We start from the raw sequence: 22572 nt of genomic DNA, 5'->3' as shown, positions 1-22572 counted from the left end.
TAGAAACATAGAAACATAGAAACATAGTTTCATGTTAAAATATTCTTCCTGATTCTTCCTGATGTTGGGTGCCCCTGAATCAGTGAAGTATCACTTCCTAGGTAGACACAAAATGCTGGAGTAGCATCTCTGGAGAGAAGGAATGGGTGATGTTTCAGGTCGAGACTCTTCTTCAGACTGATCAATTCGTGTTGACCGGGTGGACTGTCTGTGTGCAATATGCCGATCAGTATCCACATCGCTAAGTTCCTGGAATGAAGGACTCTTTGTTTTGATCCGTTCCGTTCATTATTCTGGCTGTCTTCCTCCGTTACTGACCCCTTTATTCTGCACGATGGTCTTCACCATCCGTTATTTGTCTACCTCACCTTGTCTCTCCCCAACACATGCATGTTTTTCGATTTAAACGTCGGAAAGTGGCAGTAATGTCAGGCTTGTGAATGCCAAAATTGACCATAAGAGCAAGGGTAAACCTCTACTTTGGAATTATGCCCTGGGATAATCTTCCAACCACTGGTTGACACGGCACCGTGCATTTAGTTTAGATTTTGTAATGCTGTTGATGGAGTGGGACTTGAACTTGTTGGCTTCAATCTCATTAAGCGGAGAACTGTGAAACTTTCCCTCCCTGGTATATTTGGGCCTTTATCACCCAGTCACCCACGTAAAATCAAATCTGGAGTATGGTGTACAATGTTGCCTGGGTTTCAACAACTAAGTTACAGAGAAAGGTTGAATAAGTTAGGTTTTTATTCTCTGGAGCGCAGAAGGTTAACCATATAACCATATAACCATATAACAATTACAGCACGGAAACAGGCCATCTCGACCCTTCTAGTCCGTGCCGAACACATAATCTCCCCTAGTCCCATATACCTGCGCTCAGACCATAACTCTCCATTCCCTTCCCATCCATATAACTAAGGGGGGGACTTGATAGAGGTCTTTAAAATGATGAGAGGGATAGACAGAGTTGATGTGGACAAGCTTTTCCCTTTGAGAATAGGGAAGATTCAAACAAGAGAACATGACTTCAGAATTAAGGGACAGAAGTTTAGGGGTAACATGAGGGGGAACTTCTTTACTCAGAGAGTGGTAGCGGTGTGGAATGAGCTTCCAGTGGAAGTGGTGGAGGCAGGTTCGTTGGCATCATTTAAAAATAAATTGGATAGGCATATGGATGAGAAGGGAATGGAGGGTTATGGTATGAGTGCAGGCAGGTGGGACTATGGGAAAATAATTGTTCGGCACGGACTTGTAGGGCCGAGATGGCCTGTTTCCGTGCTGTAATATATGGTTATATGGTTAAAAGGACCCAGAATGTCCATCACTGTTAATTGTATTGGTTTTAAAGCTCTGTAGGGAGATAATAGTTGCTGCATGATCTGAACAGATGTTTCAATATGATGAATGTTTCAATATGAGATGTTTCAACTGATGAATATTGATTTCTGTAACTTCAAGTAATCCCTGCATTCCCTCTCTCTCCATCCCTTCCCCACCCAAGACACACCAGTTTTTCATTCTCTCCTGGCAAAGCTAACAATGGCCTGTTTCCTTTATCATCGTTACTTTTTTGCATATCTTTCATTCATTTGTTCTATATCTCTCTACATCATCGTCTATATCTCTCATCTTCTTTTCCCGTGACTTTCAGTCTGAAGAAGGGCCCGAAACGTCACAAATTATTTTTCTCCAGAAATACTGCCTGTCCCACTGAGTTCTTCCAGCATTTTGTATCTATCTTTTGTTTCAACACTGAATGTGAGCGGCATGGTGGCACATTGGTAGAGTTGTTGACTTACAGTGCCAGAGACCCGGGTTCGATCCTGACTACGGGTGCTGTCTGTATGGAGTTTGTACATTCTCCCCACCTTGTCCAGGTGAACTATGGATGGGCAATAAATCTTGGTCTTGCCAGAAATGCACAGATCCCAACAAAATCAACTGAGCAAAAAACATTAGGAATTGGCAATGCCTGGTCACTTCAGAAACTTGGCCTGTTCAGAGGCATCCATCCCACTGTGTGGCTATCTATGTAGCAGAGAGAGGATTCTGAAACTGCTTTGTTTTTTGTTCCCCAGACGAGGAACCACTTCATGGGCACTCGGGAAGAGATGGAGGACCTTATGAAACGAATGAAAGAAGCTCCACAATCCTGCAAGTTACCAGGACAACCCACCATCGAAGGCTACCTCTTCTTTCAGGAGAAACGTAAGGATCAGCGATCTTTTTTTTCCTGCATTTACTGTCAACTTGGACATTCAGGTTCTCCTTGGATTAATCCCTGGATGCTGTCTGACCCACTGAGTTCCTCCAGCACTAGGTTTTGTTTGGAATCGGCTACGAGGGTGTAACACTGGAACTGATTGTGGGAAGAGATGATGGAATTTGCCTGTTCTCCCTGGGTGGTCCGGTTTCCTCCCACATTTCTAAGACGTGCAGCCAGGTAGTTTAAGTGCCCACTGTAAATTGCCCCCAATGGGCAGATGTGTAGTAGGATCTGAGGAGGAGCTGATAGGCATGTGGGAGTAATTAACAAAATATGGGATTAATGTAGGATTGATATAAATAGGTGGTTAGTTATTTGCAAGGACTCTAGACTTTAGAGATACAGTGTGGAAACAGGTGCTTCAGCCCGCTGATTCTGTGCTGACCAGCGATCCCTGCACACTAGAGACAATTTTACAGATTTACCCAAGCCAATTAACCTACAAACCTGTATTTCTTTGGGACGTGGGAGGAAACCGGGACACCCGGAGAAAACCCACGTAGTCACAGGGAGAACGTACAAACTCTGCACTCACAGCACCCATAGTCAGGATCGACCGCGGGTCTCTGGCGTTAAACGTTAGCAACTCTACCACTGCGCCACTGTGCTGCTCAACAACTCATTGGGCCAAATGTGCTATATCGCTATAATGTTCAGGGGTCAGTACTCTGATCAGAGGAGAGAGAGGAGCAGAGAAGATGGTATATTTTAACAAGATTGAGGCATATTTACTCAGTTCAATATTGCCTGGTGGGAGTGGACTACATTGTTAGGACCCAATGACATCCTGCTAATTTAAACAGATGCCGTTTATTTAGTGGGGTCTCGACCTATCCGTGTTCTCCCAAGATGCTGCCTGATCCGCTGTGTAGCAGACCATCAAGTGGATGCCCCGGTTGTATAGGTACATACAGTCGGAGCTGCAATTGTGTCCCATTATGATAGGTAGGTTGAGAAGAATGGTCACCACCTGAAATGTCACCAATTCCTTCTCTCCAGAGATACTGTTTGGCCTGCTGAGTTAAGGCCCTGTCCCACTTACGTGTCCTTGGCACGCAAATTACGTGACCTCGTTGTCGAGTTGAGGCGCACGGGCATCTTGTGGCCACACGGGGCCGGTCCCACTGAGAAGCGCAGAGGGGTATGTAGTTGTACGCGGTATCGCACAGCGCTTCGAAATTTTGTAGTGAACTAAATCTTTGTGTGCCACCGACCTTTCGCGTAACTGACGGTCAAAGTGGGACAGGCCCAAGACCCTGGCGCGATGCAACGTCTCACCTTCAACAGCAGCAGAAGCAGGCAAACGATCGCTGAACTTGGCCTGGGGCTCACGGCCGTTGCGGACCCGGATCCGCGCCCACTTCTACTCACAGAGCGGGGCCAAGAAAATTTAAGATAGACACAAAATGCAGGACCGGCAGCATCTCTGGAGAGAAGGAATGGATGACATTTTGGGTCAAGACCCTTCTTTCAGACTGAAGAAGGGTCTTGACCCGAAACAACATCCATTCCTTCTCTCCAGAGATGCTGCCGGTCCCGCTGAGTTACTCCAGCTTTGTGTCCATCTTCAAATGATGTTACACGCTCCAGACGGCTGCACGGACACATGAAGTCGCGCACGAGCTTTGTGGGACCGTCTCGTCTAAACAGCATTTTTACTCCAGCATTTTCTGTCTATCTAAACTAATGTGGGGCCCATGTTTGTTACTGCAGCCGTTGGTGACATCTTGTGTCCTAACATCAGAACTACAATTCTGTAATGCTCCAATCAAATTTATTCCATCTGGTTTCCAGCTGTGACTTCACCCATTCTCTTATTCCAGCAGTTTTCTCTCTTCGCAGAGATTCCAGCACAGATTTCAACCATCCATGGTCATTCTGGATTCGTATAAGTCTTTCAGTGAACTGATCATTCTTGCCGATACTGTCGCGGCACAGCTAATGTTTGAGGACCTCCCCCCCCCCCCCCCCCCCCCCCCCCCCCCCCCCCCCCCCCCCCCCCCCCCCCATCACAGAGTAACATTCAGTAAGTGTTTTGTCAAGTTTTTAAAACTCACGGGGCGTTACCTTGATTTTTGGCCCCACTCCCTCAGACACTGGGCGTCACGGTGGCGCAGCGGTAGAGTTGCTGGCTTACCTCCTCGGAGACCTGGGTTCAATCCTGACTGCAGGTGCTGTCTATACAGAGTTTGTACATATTTCTGTGACCGCATGCGTTTTCTCCAGGTGCTCTGGATTCCTTCCACACTCCAAAGACGTTTAGGTTTGTAGGTTAGTTGACTCCTGTAAAGTGTAAATTGTCCCTAGCGTGTAGGATAGTGCTAGTGTACGGGGTGATCGTTGGTCTGCGCGGGCACGGTGGGCCGAAGGGTCTGTTTCAACGCTGTATCCCTAAAGTCTAAAATAAATTTATTTCACGTGGAACGGAAGGGTCAGGATGTCGAGGGAAAAAAGCAGGGAAGAATTGATTGAAGCTCATCTCAGTGGCTAGACCACGATGTTGGTTTGTGTCGCCTTCTCAACAAGTTTTTTTTGTACTCTTTGCAGGGGCTCTAGGATTTTCGTGGGTGAAATATTATTGCAAGTACGTGAAAGATGCCAAAGCTCTAACCATGATATCCTGTGATCCAAAACCTGGGGTAAAGCAAGTAAGTATCATGTTACCTGAACTCCCGGTGGCTCAGCACTTCAACTCCCCCTCCCATTCCCAATCCGACCTCTCTGTCCTGGGTCTCCTTCATTGCCAGAGTGAGCAACACTGGAAATTGGAGGAACAGCACCTCATATTCCGCCTGGGTTGCTTGCGTCCGGATGGCATGAACATTGAATTCTCCCAGTTTTGCTAGCCCTTGCTGTCTCCTCCCCTTCCTTAACCCTCGAGCTGTCTCCTCCCATCTCCCCGCCCTCGGGCTCCTCCTCCTCCCTTTTTCCTTCCTTCTCCCCCCCATCAGACTGAAGAAGGGTTTCGGCCCGAAACGTCGCCTATTTCCTTCGCTCCATAGATGCTGCTGCACCCGCTGAGTTTCTCCAGCATTTTTGTGTACCTTTGATCTTCCAGCATCTGCAGTTCCTTCTTGAACACAAGTATTATGTTAATACAGTCGTCAGATGCACGGGGGTTGCTGTTAGTGAGTGTGAGAGGAGTTCTATGAAGCCGTGGGTGTGGTGAATCAACTTGAGCCCAATCAGTGTTTTGTGGCCGAATGTGGGAACTTCTTGTCTAAATAATTTCACATGCCCCTTGTCCAGAAGGGTAATGTTGCTGACTAGCGACCCGGCTTCAATCCTGACTATGACCTGCCTGTATGGAGTTTGTACGTTCTCCCTGTGTCCTGTGTGGGTTTTCTCCAGGATCTCTGATTTCCTTCCACATTCCAAAGACGTACAGGTTTGCAGGTTAGTTGACTTCGATAAAATTGTAAATTTGTCCCAAGTGCATAGGATAATGTTAGTGTACGGGGATTGCTGGTCGGCATGGACTCGGTGGGCCGAAGGGCTTCTTTCCGTACTCTATCTCGAAACTAAACAGAAGCAGGTTTCGCCTGAGTGCTCTGGTTTCATCTCACATCCCAAAGAGATGGGTTGGTACATTGATTGGCCACTGGTAGTTGATTCTTGTGTGTAGTTAACGGGTGTAATTTGGAATCGGAGTGAATATTAAAAAAAAACAATATAGGGTGAATGTAAAATTAGGTGGTTGATGTTGAGTGTGGACTCGATGGGTTGAAGGGCCTGTTTCCATGCTGAATCTCTCTGACTTTAATTCCCTTATGGGAACTCTGAATGATTGTGTCCAACACCAATCCAGATCTGAAATATTTGATGTATTTAAAAACATAATCTTTGCGTTCCATTTCTGTCCCTTAATATTTTAGTTCTGTGTCCCCCCCCCCCCCCCCCCCCCCCCCCCCCCCGTCTGATTATCTCCTCTCCCATCTGACAAAAGGTATAGAGGTTTGAAATCTCACACCTCCAGATTCAGGGACAGTTTCTTCCCAGCTGTTATCAGGCAACTGAACCATCCTACCACAACCACAGAGCAGTTCTGAACTATTATCAGACTATCTTTGACCTGACTTTTCTGGCTTTACCTTGCACTAAACGTTATTCCCTTATCATGTACACTGTAATGGCTCGATTGTAATCCTGTATTGTCTTTCCGCTGACTGGTTAGCACGCAACAGAAGCTTTTCACTGTACCTCGGTACACGTAACAATAAACTGAAGTGAAGCATATTGTTGGAAGGTGGTTTATATCCAAAGAGCTCTTCACTTGGTGAGTGTGGGTTAGTGAGAGAGTTGCTCTGTGAAATGATACTGCAGCTTCAGCCTTGACTGTAGGGAATCAACGAGCCCTGCCAGTGTTTTGGAGCGGAATGTGTGAAATGTTTGTCTAAATAATTTCATGTGCCCCTTGTGCAGAGAGCAGGTTGCAGTTTTGATGATTGTTGGTGAGACCTTTGAATTCCACGCATTGGTGATTGTTTTCCAGTGTCTGGTTAGAGTCTGGCTTAGTTTGTCAAACCCATGTGCCTATACCTTGTGTAGGAGGGAACTGCAGATGCTGGTTTAAACCAAAGATAGACACACAAAGCTGGAGTAACTCAGCGGGACAGGCAGCATCTCTGGAGAGGAGGAATGGGTGATGTTTCGGGTCAAGACCCTTCTTCAGACTGAGAGAAGGGGGAGTGCAGGCAGCTTGCGTAAGCATCACAAGCAAAGGCATCCACCATCTGTTCATCCACCTGTTCCTTCAGCTGTAGACAGCGTCAGGAGACTAGCATCAAGGTGTATTTATACCGCAGATAGATACATTTCGGGTCGAGACCCTTCTTCAGTCTGAAGAAATGTCACCCATTCCTTCTCTCCAGAGATGATGCGTGTCCCGCTGAGTTACTCCAACATTTTGTGTCTCTCTGCGGTATAAATACACCTTGATGAACAGATGGCGGATGCCTTTGCTTCTGCTGCTTTGGTGACGTACGTAAGCTGCCTGCACTCCCTCTCCTCTCACTGTGGCTGAGCATCCACTTGCAATTGATGAGTGAATTCTTGCCGTATTCATTGCAAACTCCTCTCTCACAGTTTGGGTGGAGAAATGGCATATTATCTTCATTTATGCAAAGAGGGATAAAGATTTGAACTATGAGTTGTGCTTGCTGCATATTCCAATATTGGTCAAATCTAAGTGTAGAATCGTGGAACATAGAACGTAGAACAGTACAGCACAGGAACAGCTTTCAGCCCACATGTCTGTACTATGTATGATGTTAAGATAAACTAATTGCATCATGATCCATGTCCCTCCATTCCCTGCATATCCATGTGTCTATCTAAAAGCCACTCAAATGCCACTATTGTATCTGCCTCCAGCACCACCTCTGGCAACAAGTTCCAAGCATCCACCACTCTCTGTGTGGAACAAAACCTGCCCACAGATCTCATTTTTTAAACTTTGATCCTTTCACCTTAACTTTATGCCCTCTAGTCATTGACATTTTCACCATGGGTAAAAGATTCTGACTGTCTACACTATCCATGCTTCATAATTTTATTTACTTCCATCATGTTTCCCCTCCACCGGCAATCCAGAGAAAATGATCAAGCTTGTCTAACCTCTTCTTGAAATCCAGGAAGCATTCTGGTAAACCTCTCCTTCAATTACCGTTACAGTGAGATACGACCATTTGCCCATTGTACATGCCAGCACCTTGTACTGCACTCCCATTCCTCTTATTCTTTTCTCCATTGTCCTGAACATTCTGGGAAGCACAGTGGTGGTGTTAGCAGACTTACTAGCTTGCAGCTCCTTTAACCCAGATTCAGTCCAAACTAGATGCTGCTTGTGTGGAGTGTGCATGTCCTCCCTTTGACTGTGTGCATTTCCTTTGAGTGCTTTCTTCCCACATCCCAGGGACTTGGGTTGGTCGATTAATTGACTACTGGTAATTGCCCCGTGTATAAATTACCGTTATAATTTGGGGGAAGTTGAAGCGAATATAAAAAAAGAATCAATGCAGGAATAATGGTGGTTCGGTGTGGACTCGATGGGCTGAAGGGCCAGTTTCGCTGCTGGATCTCTCCGATTCTAATTTCCCTTTGGAAACAATGAGTGATTGTGTTTCCACTACCCTTGCTTGCACCACCAATTCAGACCTTAAATATTCTATGTGTTAAAAAATTAACCTTTGGATTCCACTTCTGGGCATAACATTTTAGATCTGTGCTGCCCATCCTGGAACCATTTGCAATGGGGCCCAGGACATATTGAGCATTCTCGTGTAGAATAAAACATAAGCCATGGGATGTGATGAAGCTCTGATCTCCATGTTGCTGGAAGGAGGTTTAGACACTGGAAGATATCCAAAGAGCTCTTCACTTAATTCCCACCATCAAAATGAGTTTCAAGGAGATTTTAAGGAAACCCTATTTGGGAAAATGAGATGGATGGATTTTGTTGACGATTTCCATGCCCTTGATCAGATGGCCACGAGGAACCTCAGAAAATTATTTAGGTGGACACTATGGTGGGGATGGTGGGTGTGAGGAAGAAGGAAGATAAATGGGGTTTTACTGACACAGAAACAGAAGAAGGGAGATAATAATGGGTCTGAAGAAGGGTCTCGACAAAAAACTTCACCCATTCCTTTTCTCCAGAGATGCTGCCTGTCCCGCTGAGTTGCTCCAGCGTTTTGTGTCTATCTTTGAAGATAAATGGGTCCACGTACATGGGGCCATGTCCTCCAGGGATGCGCTTGACCTGCTGAGTTACTCCAGCACTTTGTGTCCTTTTTTTAATATCAACTAGCATCTGAAATTCCTTGTCTCTGGACAAATGGGGTGTTCAGATCGAGGTCTTTCATGGGCAGATCAGTCAGCACTTGAAATGGATAACACGGGACAGTGATAATGATTGTACAGGCAGCAGCTTTTTTGCTAGAGTTACTTTGACAGCAGTTATAATTTGGATTTGTTGAACCTGTGTTATGTTTGCTGTGCCTGAAACAGTGAGTTGGCCTATTTATAGCAAACAGCATTCAATTCCATACGCCTTGAAATAACTTTTCAGTGCAATCAAACCAAATACTCCAATGGACGCAGAATGATCAAATACATCAGAAAGGATAGTTTAGAGCATGTTGTCACTTGCTACCTGTTAGTTGATAGCCGTGCTATGAACAACAACTCTACTGCGCCTGAAACAGCGAATTAGCGTATTGTTAGTGGACTAATACACCAGAGATTGGCTTAATGAGTGGAATACGTGAATTCAAATTCCACTCTGGTGGACAAGGAACTTAGTTTTGGCTGGATAAATAATGTGATGCATGTGTCTGCAGTAGATGAGATTGCATCAATATTTATATCAAGTTCCAGATAGCCAGAGTATGGGGGATCTCACACTTTGACTGAAGAATGAATGAATAAAGCAAAAACAATGACGTTTTTTATCCCCATTTTTCATGCATATCAGATGTTTGCAATCCACAGATAATGCACGTCACACAATGTCTCATTGAGTCATAGAGTGATATAGCGTGGAAACAGGCGCTTCGGCCCAACTCGCCCACACCGGCCAACAATGTCCCAGCTACACGTCCCACTTTCCTGCGCTTGGTCCATATACCTCCAAACCTGTCCTATCCATGTACCTGCCCAACTGTTTCTTAAACAATGGGATAGTCCCAGCCTCAACTCCCTCCTCTGGCAGCTCGTTCCATACACCCATCCTCTGTGTATTAAAGTTACCCGTAGATTCCTATTAAATCTTTTCCCCTTCACCTTGAACCTATGTCCTCTGGTCCTTGATTCCTCTACTCTGAGTAAAAGACTCTGTGCACCTACCCAATCTATTCCTCTCATGTTTTTGTACACCTCTATAAGATCTCCCCTCATCCTCCTGCGCTCCATGGAATGGAGACCCAGCCTACTCAACCTCTCCCTAGAGCTCACACCCTCCAGTCCTGGCAACATCCTCGTAAATATTTTCTGAACCCTTTCAAGCTTGACAACACCTTTCCTATAACAAGGTGCCCAGAACCGAACACAATAGTCCGTCTGGGGATTAATTAACCCACCAGCCTAACGGTCTTGTAAAGAAAAAGTCCTTGCTCTTCCTCACTGGAGCTTCACACAAACATTGCCTCATCCCATGGGGGTTGGTGTCAAGCAGTGATTATTATTCACCAGGTGGTTCCTGGCCTGCAGCTGGTTGCCACTTGAGTCTATGTGGGAATGGCCAGTAAACCACCCAGTTCAAGGGTTTTCCTGTACAAGTATTAAAAGCGTCTGGCAAGAATTATTGGAACCTCGTTGGGAATTGCGTGCTCTTTCCTGCACCTGAGACTGGCAGGTGGACTTCTGTGGCCTTGTGCCATGCATCAGTTGTAGATATCCACACTTCTCCAAAGACAGGAGGCTCGGAGCAAGAGGGTTGATCTCCTGATCATTGGGTCACAGGCAAGACTTGGCCAGACAGGCAAGAGTGTTTGTGTAGGATTCACATTGGACTGAAGAGAAGTGACTGAAGGCAATTGTCAACTATATCCTGCCCTGGATTCGTTTCTCAAATTGCGTTACTTCACACCTGTCTAACCCGTGTTATATCTGCCGTTTCCTTACCTACTATCCCTGTTGACCTGTAGCCTATTGCAATCCTGGACAATCACTCTCTTCTATCTTTCAAAATGACTAATCCATACCACCTACATTCTCGTATAAATTATTAATACATGTGGCAAACAGCAGAGGATCCAGCAGAGATTTGTGGACGCAGCCCAGACCATCACACAAACCAAACTCCCTTCCATCTACACTCGGCAAGGCCACCAGCATAAGCATCCACTTTACGTTGACCCTGTCATGACCCCCCGGGGCCTTGTATATTCCAGTCAAGTTCTCTCTCACTCTTTTAAACTCAGTGGATGCATGACGACCCTGCCCACCCTCTCCTTGGAAGACACGGGCCCGCCCGTTCCAGGTATTATTTGGGTAAATCCAATGTGCTTTGCTTTGTTTTCTCCAGGAATTTAAACTGAAGTCCTGCATTCGGAGGAAAACCGAATCCATTGACAAGCGATTCTGCTTTGACATTGAGTTGGTTGAAAGGTAAGCCCACTTGTGTTCCTGAATAGGGCAGAGACTTCCGAGGGCAGCATGGTGGTGCAGCGGTAGAGCTGCTGCCTTACACTACCAGAGACCCGGGTTCGACCCTTACTACGGTGCTGTCTGTGCAGAATCTGTACGTTCTCCCTGTGACTGCATGGGTTTTCTCTAGTTGCTCCCGTTTCCTCCCACATTGCAAAGACGTGCGGGTTTGGCGGCTAATTGTCTTCTGTAAATTGCCCCTGGTGTGCAGGATGGGATAGCATAGAATTACTGTACAGGTGACTGATGGTCAGCATTGACTCAATGGGCCAAAGGGTCTTTTTCCAAGCTGTATCTCTAAACATTAAGTACCTGAAGATAGATGAACATGTGTTGTCAGAAGACAGTGCGATTAAAGTGATATTTCTTACCTGGGGAATCTAATCGAATGGTATTTGCTTTTTTTTTAAACCTCTAATGAGTCTGTTGCTACCATCAATCCATGCTAAAAGCATTTAGCATCTTCAAAGCTGCAGAGAGCACCAAAGTGATGCCACATTCTAACCATGCCTCCCCCTCTGAATTCAGTCTTCCAGATTTAATTTCTTCTTGCCTGTGTCCTCTCCTTGAGTGCTGAGAGAGATATCTGACATTCCACCTGCCATGTACTTAGCATCTCTAGCCCAAGACCCTGACGCTAAATCGATAACCAACAAGTGAATTACATAATCAAAAACTTGTCCCACCCCGGTCATTCCCCTTCCTCTCCGCTCCCGTCGGGCCTAAGGAACAGAAGCCTGAAAGCACACCATCACCCGAGAACAGCTTCTTCCTTGACCTTCTTCCCCTCTGTTATCAGACTTGTAACTGGTAGATGTAGCCCAGTCCATCACGCGGAGCAGACTTCCGACCATTCACTCCATCTAATCTTCACGCCGTCTTGGAAATATAATCAAACTTACCCCACCCCAGTCATTCCTTCTTCTCCCTGCTCTTGTCTGGCAGAAGTTACAGAGACTTGAAACCATGTATCACCAGACCTCTTCCCCTTTGTTATCAGGCTTCCAAACGATCCTTCTGTAAGCTAGGGTACCGTCTGATTACCCCATTGCGGACGTTGGACTTTGTCTGTGGAACTGGTGTGCTACAAGCTGAGAACTATATTCTGCACTCTATATCACCCCCTTTGCTTCCATATTGTACTAGAGAGTGACTTGATTGTATTTATGTATGGTACAGGCACGTGCCGTCAGGGTCAGCAAGGTAGGCACTGCCTATCCTGACTAAAATTATGACATGGTAATCATTAAATATAAATAGTAAAGGCATGGGAGAATTATGCCTATCTAAGAGATCGATCTCATATATTGGCATAATTCCCCGTGCCTTTCAACCGCAGTACTTGTAACATGTGAAGATCTGTGCAGCCCACGTGCCGTCACCACTGCTACAAGCCGTTAATTTCAAGCGGAGCTGAAGGCAGCAGAAATTCTGCTTTTGCTGTACTGCGCATGCGCAGCGCAAGTTTCTTGGCGGATTTTTCAAATATGGATTGCCATTATCTGAAGGGGAATGTTAGGAAGCAAAGAGAGAAGAATAGAGTTTGTGTACCAATCCCGTGGTAAGTACATTTCTTGGTACTTTATGTTTTTAAATACTGTATTTCCCAGGGTGGGTGGGTGGAAGAGCTCCTTTCACAGTGTTTGAGGAGTCTGGCCCAGGGTAAAGATGCGGGGAGGGCAGGAGTGTTGTGAATTAGCTTGGGTGGCTGCCGCAGCGCTCCGGGTATGGACAGCAGAACTGTCCGCCACTTCCGAGGAAGGAAGCAGCTCGGGTGACTGCGAGCGGACGCCAGGACCAGACAGCAGAACCGGCTGCCACTTCAGCCCCTTCTGCTGGTCCCCGCTCACCTCTGGCAGTGTTCTTCGTCTGAACACCTCTCTCCTACCGCTCGCAGTCACCTGAGCTGCTTCCTTCTCCGGAAGTGGCGGCCAGTTCTGCTGTCCGTGCCCGGAGCGCTGCGGCAGTGGTGAGTGAGTCTGACATGATCTCCGACCCCCTCCTTCTCAACACTCCTGCCCTCCCCGTAACTTTAACCCCTGGCACAGACTCTCCACACGCTGTGAAAGGAACTCTCCCTCCAATAGGTCCCTTGAATTAATATTGTCATTCAATAAGTTGACAACTGATTCAACATCCCGGTGTGCTCCCGTTTTTCCCACCATCTCTCCGCCTGCCTTCATCCTCCGTCCACCACGCATTCAGTATTTAAAAAATGATGGAGATTTAGAAGCCTTGGGCAAATTGTACTGTTATTTATTTATTTATTTATTTATTTTTTAAGGAGCGAACAATCTGCGCATGCGCGGTTTAAGATTTTTTTTAAAAGCCGCTTTCCTACCCTGAGTAATCACTCACGGCACGTGCCTGGTATGGTATTATACGATTGTATAGCATACAATACAAAACATTTCACTGTACTTCGGTGCAAGGACATTAATAATAAACAGAGTCCTAATTGAGAATTTGATTAGTTTTTTTCCCTGAACACCACCTTTCCCCATGTAACTTTATTTTTGTCATGGTTGAAATCCCAAACAGTTTGGAAGTCCTGACCTTGCTGCCCCATTGAGGGGATGCTATCTCTGTAGTGGCAATCTCGGCCGGTCGTGTCTGAGCCAAGGTTCTGTGGTCATGCACTCCCTTGAGACAGAAGTCTGAGGGTTTAAGTCCTGGAGACTTGTGAGAGGATCTAGGCTCACATCCCAATGCGGTCCTTTGCCATGCTGCCATTGATGCTGTCCTAAAGGGCCAGTCCCACTATGGAGAAGTAATTTGTGAGTTTAGGAGAGTTTGTGCTTGCCAGAAACTCGCAGCATGGTCGACACATGGTCCTAAGAGGTCACTGTAACTCTCCTTCATGCTCGAGAGAAGTTCCCGCATACACGCGGCCTCAGTTTGGTCGAGGAACATTTTTCAACAAGCTGAAAATTTTTCTGAGAGTAAAAATTGGTCGGCATGGAGAAAATCGATTCTTTTGAACACGTAGTGGGGTTGCCATGTTGTTACAGGTAGTCGAGGTAGCTGACCGGGCATTTTAATTGGCTCATTGGGATAAGAAAACGTAAGCACGAGTTTTCAGAACCAAGGAAAACCGACTGGTAATGTTAAATGCCCTCCGAACATCCATTTATCCCCCAAACCCCCCCCCCCCCCCCTCTCCCCCCCTCTCCCCTTCTCTCCCCTTCTCTCGCCCCTTCTCTACCCTTCTCCCTTCTCCCCCCCCCCCCCCCCCTCGCTCTTTTAAGGTCCAACCATACACTGTGCAAACCGTCTTTAACCTTCCTGTTCATCGCGGGTATCACCTTGGCTTTGCACCGTGTGAATTTCAGACAGTGCTCCCCCGCTTTCCCTGGCCCCCGCCTTTGCGATGCGTTTGTGTGTGCGCGTGTGTGTGTGTGTGCGTGGGCGGTCGATCCAGCTCATGGTTTCATCGCTGACGGTCGATCCAGCTCGTGGTTTTTCAGGCGAGTGCCTCCAAGCTTGAAGGTTGCAGACAGTTGGTGAAAAGTTGCGTAAGTGTGCCAGGCCCTTTAAGTTGTGGTGTTAAGCTGGGACCCAGTCTGTCTTCCCAAGTGGATGTTAGGGGTCTCATAGATTTACAGTAGTTTAGTTCAGAGATACAGGGTGGAAAAATGCTATTCGGCCCACCGTGTCCTCACCAACCAACCATCACACATACACTAGTTCTATTCTACTCATAATAATAATAATCATAATCATACTTTATTAGCTGAATATGTTTTGTTACATACGAGGAATTTGATTGTCGGGCCAATCAAGCTCATTAGGGACAATTTACCGAAGCCAATTGATCCACAAACCCGCACATCTCTGGAATGTGGGAGCAAACCGGAGCACCCGGAGTAAACCCATGCAGTCACAGGGAGAATGTATAAGCTCTGTAAAGACAGTGTCCGTAGTCGGGATCGAACTAGGCCTCTGACGCTATAAGGCAGCAACTCTACCACTGTGCTGCCGTGAGAGCGCCGTATTAGCAGGTAAGTTCCCTAAGATGTCCTTAATTTATCCCTGTTCAAAACTAGCTCGCCATATTTCTCTTACTGAGAGCTTGCTTTGCACAAATTGGCAATCATATATCCCTCATTGCACAGTGGCTGCACTTTAAATGATTCATTGGGTGCAAAGTGGAGATTTTGTGAGGTTCTGAAATGTGCTGTATAAATGGCTCCTTTCTTTCTCCTTCTGCAGTAAATTATAAATAAATTTCCCTTTTACAGGCCGGGCCCTGTCACACTGCAAGCACTATCAGAAGCCAACAGAAAGTTATGGATTGAAGCAATGGATGGCAAAGAGCCGGTGAGTGCTTAACTGTACTATCTGTTTGTTTTTGGATTAATTCCGTCAACATGCTCCAACTCTTCATGGAATACTGTATTTTCCAGGGCAGAGGGGCCAATAAACAGTTGTTTAACCTCTTGTGTGAAATAATGGGTAGTTTGAGGACAGCGATTCAGCCTTCACAATGGTACAATGGAGGCGAGTGTTGACAGGTCTTACTAATGGATCTGTCAGCAAGGTAATTGAACAGTTGACTGACACTTAATCAGCATCCGATGCAATGAAGTTAGACCCAAAATGCTGCAGTAACTCAGCGTGACGGGCAGCACCTCTGGAGAGAAGGGATGGGTGACGTTTCGGGTCAAGACCCTTCTGTCTGAAGAAAGGTATTGACCTGAAACAGCATCCATCCCTTCTCTCCAGAGATGCTGCCTGTCCCGCTGAGTTACTCCAGCATTTTGTGTCTACGGTTTAAACCAGCATCTGCAGTTCCTTCCTACACATCCGATGTAATGATTTTTGCCTTCCAAATGTTTCCTCTCCTCCCCTTTCCTGGTTCTCTCAACTGGTTCTGGTGGTCCTTGGAGTGCCATCATCACTACCTCGCCATCTTGAATTAGAGCTGTGTGAAGAGAAAACCTACAGTTGGGGTTGTGCTTATCCAGCATCTTAAATGTCTGAAGAAGCTCCAGGTGCATTGCCAAACGGAGGACATTCCACACCTGTTATTTCCAACATCTTTCCCGGATGAGTCAGAGCCTGAAGAAAGGCCCTGACTCAAAATGTTAGCCGTCCTTTTACTCCAGAGATTAGTACAGGTGTCAGAGGTTATGGGAGGAAGGCAGGAGAATGGGGTTAGGAGGGAGAGATACATCAGCCATGATTGAGTAGACTTGATGGGGCCGAATGGCCTAATTCTACTCGTATTCCTCATGACCTTATACCACCTGTCCCGCAGAGTTACTGCAGCACTTAGTGCCTATCTTCGTAAATCAGCATCTGCAGTTTCTTTCATGGATGATCGGTGACAAAACAACTTTCTCTTTGGGATGTAAAAGAAGAGAGTTTTATCCCTGGTGTGCCATTCCTCAAATGAATTACATTGGTGGTTGGGATTGCAGTCTGAAGCTAATGCTGGTGACGACCGGGTTACCACAGGCCATGTCTGATATAAAGGTTCTGGTGGAATCATTTGGGGGTACCTTTGGGCCAAGCATGATACCCGCATTCACTTGATCCCAGGGGCTTCCCCCCTGTTGAACGAGATTAAAGTGATTGAGTGTTAGATGTAGAAAATAGGAGTAGGCAAAGGTCATTTGGCTCTGGGGCACTCTCTGCCATTCACTCATGTTTATCCTCCATCATATTCGGTACTATTCATGCCTTGTGTCCAGAAATCTATGTCCTTCTGAAATATATTAATTGACTTGGATTCCACTGTTGTCCAAAGATGCGTTTCCCTGATGCTGCAGCAAGTTCCTGAGATGCTGATCTGTCTCTGTGAACAAAGCACCACATTCACAGTGACTGGGTCAAACTGCCCCCAAACCTATTCCTCCTCGGACAACTTCCAGGTAGAATTAGTGTGTACTGAAACTCATGCATGGTTGCACCCGCATCTAAAATTGTAGACCTGATGTTGTCAAACTGGAAAGGGAGCAGAGAACTTTATTGCCTTCCATCACAGTGAGGAATGATTATTCCACTGTGGTGGGTGTTTATGTTAAATTTTATTTTATGTGTGTATTGTGTTCTTTTCACTTAGTATGGCTGTATGGTAACTCAAATTTTACTGTACCTTAATGGGTTAAGTGACAATAAATGCCAACTTGAACTTGAATATTTACGAGGATGTTACCAGGACTCTAGGACCTGAGCAAGGGCGAGAGGTTGAGCCGGCTAGGACTCTATTCCTTGGAGCGCAGGAGGATTAGGGGTGATCTTATAGAGGTGTACAAAATCGTGAGAGGAATAGCTCGGGAAACTTGCCCAGAGAAGAGGAATTAAGAACCAGAGGACATGGGTTTAAGGTGAGGGAAGGAAAGATTTAATAGGAATCTGAGGGATAACATTTTTACACAAAGGGTGTTGGGTGTATGGAACGAGCTGCTGGAGGAGGTAGTTGAGGCAGGTATTATCACAGTGTTTAAGAAACATTTAGACAAGTACATGAATAGGATGGGTTTAGAGGGATATGGGCCAAACGTATGCTGGTGGAACTAGTGTAGATGGGACATATTGGTCAGTGTGTGCAAGTTGTGCCGATGAGCATATGTCCATGCTGTATAACACTAGGACTCTATGAAAGCACAGAATCAGACCATTCGGCCTGTCAGTCCTGTGCTGACTCTTTCTGGAGGAATACAGTCATTTTTACTTTCTCCGCAGCCTGACTTAAAAAATGTAACTTCTTGTTGTTTAAACCCACAATGTATCTGCAATCACCAGATTTTAAGGCTGTGCTTTGAGATCACTGCACAAAAACTTTCTTCCTTAATTTGTTTGTAACATGGAAATCTTCGCCATTGTCGATGGGAACAGCTTCCCTTTATCTACCTTTTATGAATCAGTCATGAATCTTGTCCATCTCAATCAAATTGCCTTTCAAATTATCATTCTCCTAGCAAGAGATCTGATGTCTTTGATCGGAATTGTTAACCCTGTTTCATTCTCTGTAGATTCCACTGAGCATTCCCAGCTATTTCTGTTTTACTTCAGATTCCCAGCAATTGCTTTTAAAAAAAAAATCATTAAACTTGCACAATGGGCAAATAATTGTCAATGAGGTTCAACACTGGACAGTGCAAGGTGACATTATTATTTGAAAGAAAGGACAACAAAGGGGTTTACTTTGAAGGTGTTCGCCTTTAGAGGGATGAAGGAGCAAAGGGAACTCTGAGTGTAAATGTGCCAATAACTAAAAGTAGCTATGGGTTCCCTTCTGGTGAATGCGATGAAAGAAAGACCCGCTTCATATATTCAAAAAAAGGGAAAACCAAGTATGAGATTTGATATCTAGAGGGATAGGAGTGAGAAGAAGGTAAGTTGTACAACAGCTGTACTTCACTATGTTCTACCACACTTTAAATACTACACATATTCCTGCCTGACATATTATAGATAATGAAATATGGCACCAGAGTGCAGAGATGATTTGCAAAGACTATGCCATAAATGTGAGATTGTGCATCTTTTTTTCTTGGAAACAGAAGTATTAGGGGTGGTCCGATAGTACTTGTCACAATTATAAAATGTGTGGACAGGAGAGAATGCAGGGAGAATGTTTCCATGTGTGAAGAAGAGCATTACTAGAGGCTATTGTTCTAAAATGGTCGCCCAGAAATCTCATGGGTAATTCAGAGGATCAACAAACTCTACCCAAATACTAGCGACAAGGCAGAACTCACTCCCACAGGTAACCAGATGAAGCAGAGAGCACAGATAGATTTACGGGAAGGCTGGGAGACGTGGGAAGGAGAAGAGAATGATGTTGGAAAGACACAAACTGCTGGTGTATTTTGCTGTATTTCCTTTGTAAATCGGCATCTGTTGTTCCTTGCTTCTACAATGCAATACTGTTTATTGATTCACATGAGGAAGGCTCGGAGGAGATATGGGATATAACACCCAGTCAAGTTTATTGTCACAGTGAGAAACATGTACGATGAAAATCTCGCTTGCAGCAACATCACAGGGACAGGGATTTGGACAATGCACAAAAACACAAAATCTACAAGATAGTGAAAAGAATAATACTGCAAAAATAACCAAGACATTAGTGCAAAAATACATTTGGGAAATATGGGATAGTTGGCAAAATTGGCTGGATCTCTGTTATTCATTTCTATATGGTCCCAGGAAATGTGAATGATTTTGAATTATGAATGTGGATATGCATAGAAATATAGAAAAATAGCAGGGGTAGGCCATTTGGCCCTTCGAGCCAAACCCGCCATTCAATATGATCATGGTTGATCATCTGAAATCAGTACCCCGTTCCTGCTTTTTCCCCAAATCCCTTGATTCCTTTAGCCGTAACAGCTAAATCTAACTCTCTTGAAAACACCTAGTGAATTGACCTCCACTGCCTTCTGTGGCAGAAAATTCCACAGATTCACGATTCTCTGGGTGAAAGTATTTTTTCATCTCAGTCCTAAATGGCCTACCCCTTATTCTAAAACTGTGGTTCTGGACTCCTCCAACATCGGAACCATTTTTCCTGCATCTAGCCTGTCCAGACCTTTAAGAATTTTATATTTCCATAAGATTCTCTCTCATCCTTCTAGATTCCAGTGAATACAAGCCCTTGTTTTCCAGGCATGGATCTCTATATTATTGTTAGCTCAAAAGTGATAGACTGAGGTTGAATGAAGATGAGACAAACCAAGTAGATACTTGGAGTCAAGTTGGCAAGGCGCAGCTGGATTTAATTGGAGTTGGAGGTTAACATAGAAACATAGAAAATAGGTGCAGGAGGAGGCCATTCGGCCCTTCGAGCCAGCACCGCGATTACGATCATGGCTGATTGCGATCAATGCGATCATGGCTGATCGTCCCCTATCAATAACCCGTGCCTGCCTTCTCCCCATATCCCTTGATTCCACTAGCCCCTAGAGCTCTATCTAACTCTCTCTTAAATCCATTCAGTGATTTGGCCTCCACTGCCCTCTGTGGCAGGGAATTCCACAAATTCACAATTCTCTGAGTGAAAACGTTTTTTTTTTTCTCACCTCAGTCTTAAATTACCTCCCCTTTATTCTAGGACTGTGGCCCCTGGTTCTGAACTTGCCCAACATTAGGAACATTTTTCCTGCATCTAGCTTGTCCAGTCCTTTTATAATGTTATATGTTTCCATAAGAACGCCCCTCATCCTTCTAAACTCCAGTGAATACAAGCCTAGTCTTTTCAATCTTTCCTCATATGACAGTCCCGCCATCCCAGGGATCAATCTCGTGAACCTAGGTTGTTCAGTGATTCGTGTTTTGAAGTTGGGATTTGGAAGACAGAGTGGAAGAAAGTGTAGCTCAATACCAACAGGAGAGATCAGACATCACCATTGATGGGATAGATGGAATAAATAGAAAGTGATAATGATAAGAGAGGGAATTGTAACCAGCATCTATGTAGCTTCCTCCTCCCACTCCGCCCACATCCCCAAAATCAAAATCCAAGCTGAGCGAGCAAAAATACGTATCCAGGGCTGGTGCTATAATCAATCCAGTAATGTACCGGAACAAGCCAAACCCATTTAACAAAAATGCCTGTTCATTATCCAATATTAGCACCTCATCAAAAATCCTAAAGTGGATCTCGTAACACCATCCTGGCAAGCTGTGCGGCTGCACTGGAACTACATTGCATCTGGATTTAACTCAAATAAATATTGAGGAGAAAGCATGCGAGTGTGTTGGTTACAGCATGATGATTCATTTCCAGAATGTGTCTAATGTGGAATGTTGGCGATTGGCACTTGGTACATTTTTTTTCTCCCTCTCGAAAAATTCTATCTTGTGTAATCACACTGGAGTACACAGAAGAAGCCCTTCTGCAAAATGGTGCCTGAGAAGCTTTGTGGCTCTTGAACACAGATGCTAATGGAAGAGTTGGTAATGCTCCACAAACAATTTTCCTGCACTCTTTGGGGAGGTTTTTTTTGTGAGAATGGAAAACCACTCTATTCAGCCGACAGACTATTTAATTGCAAGGATTTGTCCAAAGCTCTTCCCTCTCTCCCTCTTCCAAGTTGAACTACTGGACAACCTTGTCGTGCGCAGTTTGTCCTTAGTTAACCCATGTCGATGGCAGATTCTCATTAGACTTCTGGTCTCCAGAGTGAGATTACTGGTTTCGCCAAGTGAAATCAGCAATGGCAATAATTGCCCCGTCAACTTCGGCTAATTTTTCATATTCTTCAGTAAGGAGCAATTGGATGAGAAGTTAGCTCATTGTAAAGTTTGCTTTTTGTTGTATGCTTTAGTAAAAATTCACCCAGTTTACCACTGTGATTTTGCTGTCAGATTGATGGTGGTGGTTTTTCTGCAGTAATGCAAATACCTGTACAATTCTGGTCACCCTAGGGGTTGTGGCTTGGTTCAAGTTGGTATGGGGCTCTGTGAAGGATATTATGTAGAAGGGCCCTGGTTCACTATCAGAAGACTAGTGGAGAGAATTGTGTTGTGGGAAACATCCATTCCCCTCCTGCCAATATCTCATCTAATACTGGACAAACTGGGTTGCTCTGGTTGACTGGAATGGTCTCCTATTTATCAACTTTGGCTCTGCCTTCAACATTATAATCCCATCCATCCTCTTCTCCAAGCTCCAGGTCCTAGAAATCAGCTCCCCCTCCCAACCCCTCTGCCACTAGATCCTCAACTTTTTGACCCACAGAGGTCAATGTGAGAACACCACCTCCACAACACTGCTCAACACTGGTGCTGCAACGATGTGTTCTCAGCCCCCTACTATATTCTTTTTGCGCTCGCGACTGTACGGCTAAATTCAACTAATTCCATCTGCAAGTTTGCAGACGATACCACTATGGTGGGCTGAATGAAAAACAATGGCGAGACGGAGTTCAGGAAGGGGATGGAGAACTTTGTAACATGGTTCATGACAATTGCCTTTCCCCCAATGGCAGCAAGACAAGGGAGCCAATGATTGACTTCAGGAAGGTTCATGCAGTACATGCCCTAGTTGTACAGAGCCCTAGTGAGACCACACCTGGAGTATTGTGTGCAGTTTTGGTCTCCAAATTTGAGGAAGGACATTCTTGCTATTGAGGGAGTGCAGCGTAGGTTTACAACGTTAATTCCCGGGATGGCAAACTTCTATCATGGATGTTTACAGC

At 45.3% G+C, this 22572-nt stretch overlaps 1 protein-coding gene across 2 annotated transcripts in view; it reads left to right on the top strand.

Annotated features, from left to right (window-relative positions):
• The window catches only part of LOC129702392 (oligophrenin-1-like), a 276035-nt gene that overhangs the window by 146534 nt on the left and 106929 nt on the right, over positions 1-22572 (top strand). For both annotated transcript variants that reach the window (XM_055644172.1, XM_055644171.1), the window contains exons 8-11: positions 2085-2214; positions 4820-4920; positions 11298-11380; positions 15661-15739. In XM_055644172.1, the coding sequence (XP_055500147.1) occupies positions 2085-2214; positions 4820-4920; positions 11298-11380; positions 15661-15739 (393 nt within the window). The remainder of the gene's footprint in view (positions 1-2084; positions 2215-4819; positions 4921-11297; positions 11381-15660; positions 15740-22572) is intronic.

The sequence above is a fragment of the Leucoraja erinacea genome, chromosome 12, assembly GCF_028641065.1.
Source record: "Leucoraja erinacea ecotype New England chromosome 12, Leri_hhj_1, whole genome shotgun sequence".
NCBI lineage: Eukaryota > Metazoa > Chordata > Chondrichthyes > Rajiformes > Rajidae > Leucoraja > Leucoraja erinaceus.
Note: the sequence above shows the minus strand (reverse complement) of the source record. Positions and strands in the feature narration are given on the sequence as shown.